The sequence below is a fragment of the Nicotiana sylvestris genome, chromosome 3, assembly GCF_000393655.2.
Source record: "Nicotiana sylvestris chromosome 3, ASM39365v2, whole genome shotgun sequence".
Classification (NCBI taxonomy): Eukaryota; Viridiplantae; Streptophyta; class Magnoliopsida; order Solanales; family Solanaceae; genus Nicotiana; species Nicotiana sylvestris.
In genome coordinates, this window is record NC_091059.1 from 217609068 (window position 1) to 217617517 (window position 8450).

Below are 8450 nucleotides of genomic sequence, written 5' to 3' on the forward strand. Positions count from 1 at the left end.
GTTTCGTCACTACTTCCCCGAGGTTAGACTAGACACTTACCAGCACATGGGGGCGGTTGTGCTGATACTACACTCTGCGCTATGTGCAGATCTCGGAGCAGCTCTTGGACCGTAGTTGGAGGCTACCTTCAGTCCACGCAGAGATCCAAGGTAGACCTGCAGGCGTCCGCAGTCCCTGATGTCTCATCTATCTTTTATTTCCTGTTTCATCTTTTTGCTTCAGAAACAATGTCTTTTATTCTCGGATCTTGTATTTAGCAGTCTTAGACCGTCTGTGACACTGTGACACCTGGTTTTGAGTGATTAAGGCTTAAGTAGTTGTAATAGCTACAGAATCAGATATTTTATTGTTTTTCTTCCGCTTAATTAAATATTCCGCTGTTTATACGTTATCGCATTATATCTGTTAAAAAGAATTAATTGGATAATGGAGTAATTAGTTTAAAGGATTAGCTTGCCTAGCTCACATTAGTAGACGCCATCGCAACTCACGAGAGTGAAAAATCCAGGTCGTGACACCAACAAACCCTTCAACACGCAATTAGTTGATGTGAAACAGTGAAAGTGGGAACTTATCACCATTCTCTTTAGCTTGAAAGGGTAAATAAAAAGGCGGCGACATCGTAGAGACTTGTAATTGTTCTTTAATTCACTTTACTTTAACTTCCATTTTCCTCTAACAGTTGGAAACGTGAGAGGAGATTGTATTTTGATGGTAGCAAAGATCGACATTTAGATAGTGATATCTGCTACCAAATTACAAAAACTTCTAGAATATTTTACTCAACAAAGTATTCTCTTTGTTCCAGATGACATTCTTTCTTTTAGCATATTCAAAAAAAAAAATCGTATTTTTATAGTTAAAAAAAATAAATTTAAAATTCTCATTTAAATGTAATAAGTTACTAATTTATAATCATACAAATATTTATATTTATTTTAAAAATTGTATGTGTCAAAATATATCTTTCTTTCTTGAACTTTGTCCTTATCAAATAAGTAAGGCAACATAAATGAGGAGGGAGTACGTCGTTATACCCCATAAATTGCGACATGTTGTTTTTGAGATAATTTTATAATAATATAAGGATTAAATAACGATTTCGTCAAGAGAAATGCACTTTCCAATCTTGTGCGATAAAAAAGTAAAATCAAACTTCTAATGTCAAGTTTAATTATTTATTTTCTTAATTCATACACAAATAGTTTATATTTGTCGCCAAGATTTTGATATCTTTTCCACTTTTATTTTTATTCTCGTTTTCCCTTTTTATTCACCACATTATTACTGTACGAATATTTCAATTACCACCTCGAGCTGAAAAAGCACCGTTGTTTCTCTCCTTTCGATTGTTTTTTTATCTTTCTATTTTTGACATAGTTTGGCATCCGCGTGAGCATAATTACAGAATGCATAATAGTGTCGCCCAAAGTGAAAACCAAGCAAGTGTTGCTAGGTCCTTGACACAATGGCCGATTGGACCCTTTTCAGAAAAATATCACAGTGGTGGAGCCCAATTATCAAAATTGAAGATAACAAACTCCCATAGCCATGATTTGATATCACATCACATCATTTTCCTTCCATGTGGTCATGTGGTCCTATTAACATTACTTACCTAATATTACCAGCTCTAATATAATGACATTCTATATCTCTACCATGGGGGGGGGGGGTTGAATATGCATCTTTTTACTAGTTTTACTTGGATTTTCTTGGACAATGACAATGGTGTTCTCTAAACATGACATGCCAGGCCTCTTGACAATGGCGCCTTGGAACAAGTATATGTATCAGCAAGGTACAAAATACACTCACTACTCTGTGATGAAGGGTAAACATGAGTGAGTTTTGACAGCTAAGACCTATACATTGCCGAGAAAAGAGGCCAAGGATGACAGTGAAGAGACAATACTCGGGGAAATTATTTTCCGGGCCTTAACTAATTGAAAGAATCAAGAATGAACAGCCCTTACTTATTATGTTGAAGCACCTCCAGCTCTTGAATAGAGTTGGTTTTTAGCTTTGTTAGTCACCTGCACGCTGCTGGGGATCGAGATCAGATCAACAGCTCCCTGGATTCGGCTACTTCAGAGTATATGATCTTGTTGTTTGTTATGAATCCTCACTGTCAAAATACCTGTACTTGATTTCTTTTCTGTATACCGTGTGAAACGGTAGCACCACGCAATCAGTTTCCATTTTTCCTCACTGAAAAGGAAAATAAAAATAAGCTCAGTCAGGTGGTTGGTGAATATAACTAAGCTAAGGCAAGCTGATTTCCAACTGTATGAATGGAGTAACAATCCATGAAATTCATACCACCAACAATATATTAACAACTGATTAGCAATATATTGAAATGTATAAATATAAGTTTTAGCAATTGTTTAAATGGATGTTTCAAAGGAGCCATTTCAATTTGCTATTACTCTTGTTAACTTCCAAATCTAACGACAGTAGCAAGAAAGTTATTGCAGGTCACTCTACCGAAACATATAAATTCAGAGGCCTAAGACATCATACATGTAGTGATTTACAAGGTTTTTCCTAAATAGTGAAACATTTTACCTCTTTGGAACCATGATCGTCGAACAGCTTGGCGGATCTGGCGCTCATGTCTCTCCAGGAGTTCGTCAACTCTGTGTGACTGAGATAGCAAGGGTCCTGAGAATTCAACTTTGTCCCCTTGATCCCGAATCTGTTCAAAGTACAATTCTAAAATGATCAATATAAACCCAATGATAAAATATGCAACTCCATTTCATGACAACAGACTCCAGAGGTTTGTGATTGGCTATACTCTCTGAATGTTACAGTCACAAACATGGCGTCGTAATTATTCTAAAGCACAGACACCAATATTCATTTTAAAAACTATCAGAAGAGGACAACAAATCAATCAAACACATAAAGACGGTAATCTGTAAATTCACTAAGTATTCATGTTTTCATTGAAAGCTCCATGATAGAATAATCTTATCCCTTTATTTTAAGCAGGTGTCAACAGTGTGAATAGAAAATGTGTAATTATTATATTTGAATCCTGAGAAAAGTTTTTGACTAACCACATTGATCTTTTTGAAAGCTGTTTCCTCTTTCAGATAGAGAGCCAGTGACAGTTCTTGTGAGTGGTAGCCATCAGAAGCATCAAACGAGTCTGTTTGCTCTAATTGGCTCCAGTGTTGTTGCATTGCATGTTTGGTGAATTCATAGGTGTCACGGCCCTTGGAATTGGTCCGACTTCCATTTGTAGCTTCACTGTCTTGTCTTTTAAGCTCCAGGTTATTTTTAATATGAAGTGCACCTGAAGGTTCAAACTTTAGGCTTCTTGAACTTGATTTACTCCTCGATCTCATTGACGAATCATCAAAGCGTCTTTTCGCCCATGCAAAACCACTTGATCCAGACACTTGAAGAGGACCTGAAAAGGGGACATCTCCTTGAGATGCATTCTTGATGTGGGACGCCTCGCCCATTGAATCAACTGACGGCTTAGGTCGCACGAGACCTATAATAACATCTGCTTCTCTCTGAGCACCCAGACTACTGCCATTAGTTTTATTAACACCTTGATTTTGGACTGGTAAGTTCTGCAGAGAAAAGTTTCATTTAGTTTTCTCTGCCTATAATATGCAAAGTGAAGAAAAAATGAACTTATAATTTTTTACAGGAAGGAAGAAGAATCCAAGCTGTATATAGGTAGAGAAAGAGAGAGAGAGAGAGAGGACCTCTTCAGGTGCCAGTTTATTGGTTGCATTATGTTTTCTAGTTGACTTTCTGGTTGTCTCGGGTCCACGGGCTCTTCCACTAGGCTTCTTCCTGAACATTCTCATATAATTAAATTGTAACTCAGGAAGATCTATGCAAAAGCTAGAAAATGTAGCAAATGCAAGAGCTTGTGCCAGCGCTAAGGAGCAAGATAGTGACCGTAATTATTATCATACTGTGGAAGTAATCATTCTATCAAAACCAGTTTCGCCATTTTAGTCAGACAAGCTTATACTTCTCTTTAATTGTCATGGTTTTAAGAACATTATTGACCTGATTTTAGTATAATCACCCTTACAAAATGACGGATGGAAAACAGAGGGACCTTGGACAGGGTATATCCCTTTTGTCCAACCATTGTAATTTTCTGTTAAATGTAAATATAACCAGAAGATTATTAAAACAAAATCTCTTTCAAACATAATTATTATCAGGTTCTTACCTTTTTGCTTCTTCGCAATGTTTGGCGTCAATCTCTTTGCTTGGTGGATACTTTGGCAGGCTTGAAGGATCACAAGCATGAGGCTTTGTCTTGAAGTACTAAAGATAGAATTTGGAAGTTACGGAATTAGAGAATTTGAAATTTATGCATTTGTAAGATATAAGAAAATCATTGCAAAAACAGTACACATGTTTAATAAAGGAATATGGAATTATTTTTAAAAAAAGTTCAACTTATAAGATACAGGCAAACTTGTTCTTTGTATCGTTCATTAACAACTCTTACAGGCTTAAAGAAACTAAAGTATATGATACGATAACAGAAACTATCAATACTATATAAAAAACAAAAAAAGGATTGAAAACAATACCTCAGATACAAGGGCAGAAGAGGCAGTTCCACGTTTGTGTGGCTCCACGGAAAGAAGAGTCTCTATGAGTGAGACTGCACTTTTGGTTAGATCTTTAAAGGTGTCCCAAAGACAGCTCTCATAAGGATGCTGTGGCTTAAATAGAGTTGCGTGAGGAAGTTTAGATTTCTTCCAGTAATCATCTGGTGGAGATCCACAGAGCTTAAAGATTTTATGCAGCTGTTCAACCTGTAGCACGAAATCGATTGTTCTGTTGTTACTCATGCAACAAAATACTAAGTATTCAGCTTAATTGGCTAGTCATGAATCAGTTCAGTGAGAAACGTAACTGTGAAGTTTGAACTAGATAGGTGCATTGCGTTATTAAGGAGGATTGAAAAGTATGAGCGTTAAATTATATACGGTTTCCAGACAAGTATGTCATTAATCTTCTATTCAATAGAATAGTGAGAAAAAGTAATTTGAGCAAAGAATTTTTTTCATATCAATAGTAAGTTTGTTTAAAAAGATTGACGGTTTTAACCACTTCAGTGTACTAAGAGATCTAATCATTGAAGGAGGTACCTCAGTTCTCCCCTGAAGAATAGGTTTACCAGTAAGAAGTTCACCAAACACACATCCGACACTCCAAAGATCCACAGAAGCTCCATACTCCGTGGAGCCCAACAAAAGCTCTGGAGGACGATACCATAAAGTGACAACTCGGCTGGTTAATGGTTGCTTCCGTCCAGGGTTACAGAAGTTCGCCAATCCAAAATCTGCAACCTTCAAAATTCCATCATTATTTACCAGAAGATTTGCACCTTTGATGTCCCGGTGCATTACACCCCGAGAATGACAATGCTCGATTCCAGATAACAACTGCTTCATGTAGCATTTAACCTGTAAAATGACGCAGCTCATCTTTTAAAAAACCCCAAAAAGAAAAAAACAGAAAAAGGAGTTCTTACTTAGATATAGGGAGATGATCCCCATCCTTCCCCTTTTTACTATCCTGGAGCCCCGCCCCCCCACCCCCCCAAAAAAATTTGAAAACAAAATGAAAGGAAAAATTTAAACATATATTTTTATTTGTTTTTGCAAACTGCTCATTGAAAAGATTCAGTTGAGAAAGCTGCAAGGTAATGTTATTGAAACGTTAGCAAACCTGTGATTCGCTGAACTCAACTTCTGGACGAGACAGGAGTCCGGAAATATCATGTTCCATGTACTCGAACACAAGATACATGCTACAAGACAATCTGGAGGTAATGAGACCCTCTAATTTAATGATATTGGGATGGTCAAGCCTGCGGAGAATCATAATTTCTCGTGCCATAAATCTAACACTTTCTGGCTCGAAGTTATCAAATCGCACCTTCTTCAGGGCAACTGTCCTTCCACTTTCTAAATCACGTGCTCTGAATACACTGCTGTATGTACCCTGACCAATCTGTTATAGCAGTGAAATGTCACAGGAAAAACCTTCATCAGCTAGAAAACCTAACGTTGCATAACGATATTATAAATTGTTAAAAAGTTTACCAAGTAGGAAGAAGCATATTGACACTAGTCATTTGATGAGCAGCAAATAAAAACGCAATTTAGTTTTCTCCAAGAGTTTTAAAGTTCTTCCATCATTTAAAATTTCTTTAGGTAAATAACATTTATAGTAAGTCTCACATTTCAGCACAGGCCTCCTCCTCTTGATTCCAAAACGTCACCAAATATGTATCACCGTATCAGTAAAATCTTTCTCAATTTTTTTAGAATTGGCAAAATTCACTTATCAGCTCTATGGAACAGTGATCCAAGTTAAATATATGCAGGTAAAGGATGCTGTGGTCAAAAGTTAGCAGAACTAGATAGAAGGTATATAACTTTAAACAGAAGAACCATCAATGCAACAGTGTTCATGGATTTTTTTAAGAGAACGAACGACTTAAGAGACCTAGTTGCCTGTTGTGGGAACTTGTATGATTATATTAAAATAAGCCGAACGTCGCTGTAATCCAAACATTCCTCTAGCTCAAGTGATTTGCAAGGGAAAGAAGCATGTTAACAACTCAGCCTTCATAATTTTCTGGCTTCAAATTGAATTGAAAGAACCATTAAAAAGGCTAGCAGTAAACACTACTACCTCCCAATTCCTTTTCCATTTTGAGATAATGCTTTCAACTAACAAGCAAAAGGACCCCAATGAAGTATAGAACTTTCATTTGTTCTTACTAATTCTAGTTTTCGCTGCCCCATAGAGCCCTATTCTCAGAAACAAGAAAAGAGAAGATAGAAGATGCATTGAGTAGTAACAATGGAGATAGATGTAATTCAATAAATTAACTAAAATCACTAGGAATATATAGATTAAACAGAGTTTCTATTAATTTATTTTTCATGAAAACTACTCACTTCCTAATCTAATATTGCCAAAAAAGGAAACTAACATGTGATATTCTCAGAATTACACAGTAGAAGCTATACGTTACCTGATATATCACAATCAAATGACAAAATACTAATCAGACATCCCTAAAGCCACAGTAATATCACGACAAAATTGAGTAAAGACAACAGGAGTAATTAATAAGGACAAATTTCAGTAGTAAAAAACAAACCTTTTCCAATTTCTCAAAAGACTCAGCTCTGAGAGGAACCCATCCTTGAATAGCTTCCCCTGCAACAGCACTGAGCCAAGCAGGCCAACCAGCAGCCACTTGCTCTCCTTCCACATATTTCTGCAAATTCCCAAGCCTAAAGCTCACTGACTCACTCCCACAACCATTTGAACTCGCCCTACCTGACTCACCCAACTCGCTACCTCCACTCAGTCCTGAGTCAGCCCTCTTCTTCACCTTCTTCAAATCAAAATCCAGTCCAAAAGCACCGCTCCCGACCCGGTCACGACCCGAACCGACATCTTCACTGTCTCTGAGAACCCCTGAATGATCAAATGCAGGTGTTACCGACACTGTTTGCTTGGACGCCACACAACCCATGGTGGACACGTGTCAGTTGCACAGCAACACCATGAGAGCAGCTTTCACTGCAAACCAAGACCAACCCAGATGAAATTATGCTAAATCTTGACGGGGGTCAAGTTTAGTTCTGAGGTAGTAATACAAATTCTGAATTATATTTATATGATCAAGAAAAAGAAACTCTCTGTTCAAAGTCACTTCCTTTTCTCTCTAACTTTTATTTCTGCGGCAATTGCGGAAGGTGAACAAGAGGGGAAAATGAGGTTTTTAATGGGGTTAGCAGTCACAGCAGCAAGCAGCAACGGAATGAAGCGTAATCAACGGGGAGAAAAGGAAATTGGTGGCCTTTTACACTGACGTCCTGCTGCGTTAAGTTGTTTTTATTTCCCTTTTTAATGGGAAAAGAATTGATGACAAAAAAATTAAAAAAAGAATGGGCAGTCTTTGAGAGCAACAAGTCTTTATTGACTTTTATGAGAAATTTAAAATTCTCTAGTCTTGTTTGTTCTTGTATTAGGATATTTCTTTAAAATAGTTTAATTGATGTTTTCCTAGCGAAAAGTTTGAATCCCATATGAAGTGTTTTTATTTTTGGATATACTATATGGTATAGTATGTGGTATTTGAAGATTTGCAGTGTAGACACTGACAAAAAAATAAGGCTGACAATCTCCAAAAAGAACAGGTCCTAAAGGGTGTGAGTTGCCAATAATGTAACGCGTGGAATATACTCTCTGTATAGGATTTTGGAAGGAACTTAGGAACATGTTGGTTTGAGTTGGTGTTGATTAATTACACTATGTTTATAAAGTATGGTTTGGTTCAAGTTTTGTGTAACAGTTGGGGTCTTAATGGATGGGCTGGCAGAGGGCCCCACTTTCGCTTTATAAAATTTGAAGATTATAAATT

General features: G+C 36.9%; 1 protein-coding gene across 1 annotated transcript; it reads right to left on the reverse strand.

The window, feature by feature from the left end:
- Window positions 1–1518: 1518 nt before the first annotated feature.
- LOC104242540 (protein IMPAIRED IN BABA-INDUCED STERILITY 1-like) lies at window positions 1519–8067 on the reverse strand. Its single transcript, XM_009797615.2, has 9 exons — window positions 7179–8067; window positions 5732–6016; window positions 5149–5466; window positions 4585–4812; window positions 4215–4312; window positions 3733–3823; window positions 3070–3594; window positions 2573–2702; window positions 1519–2212 (listed from the first exon to the last, which is right to left on the reverse strand). The coding sequence occupies exons 1-9, from the start codon at window positions 7557–7559 to the stop codon at window positions 2193–2195; spliced, it is 2076 nt and encodes a 691-aa protein (XP_009795917.1). The 5' UTR covers window positions 7560–8067; the 3' UTR covers window positions 1519–2192.
- Window positions 8068–8450: the final 383 nt, after the last annotated feature.

Excerpts from the sequence above, each read along its gene's own strand:
- LOC104242540 (XM_009797615.2), bottom strand. The coding sequence starts at position 7,559 with ATGGGTTGTGTGGCGTCCAAGCAAACAGTGTCGGTAACACCTGCATTT. Across the intron at positions 6,017-7,178 it reads CTTTTGAGAAATTGGAAAAG|ATTGGTCAGGGTACATACAG; the intron begins GTTTGTTTTTTA and ends CTGCTATAACAG. Across the intron at positions 4,313-4,584 it reads CTTCTGCCCTTGTATCTGAG|TACTTCAAGACAAAGCCTCA; the intron begins GTATTGTTTTCA and ends TTCTATCTTTAG.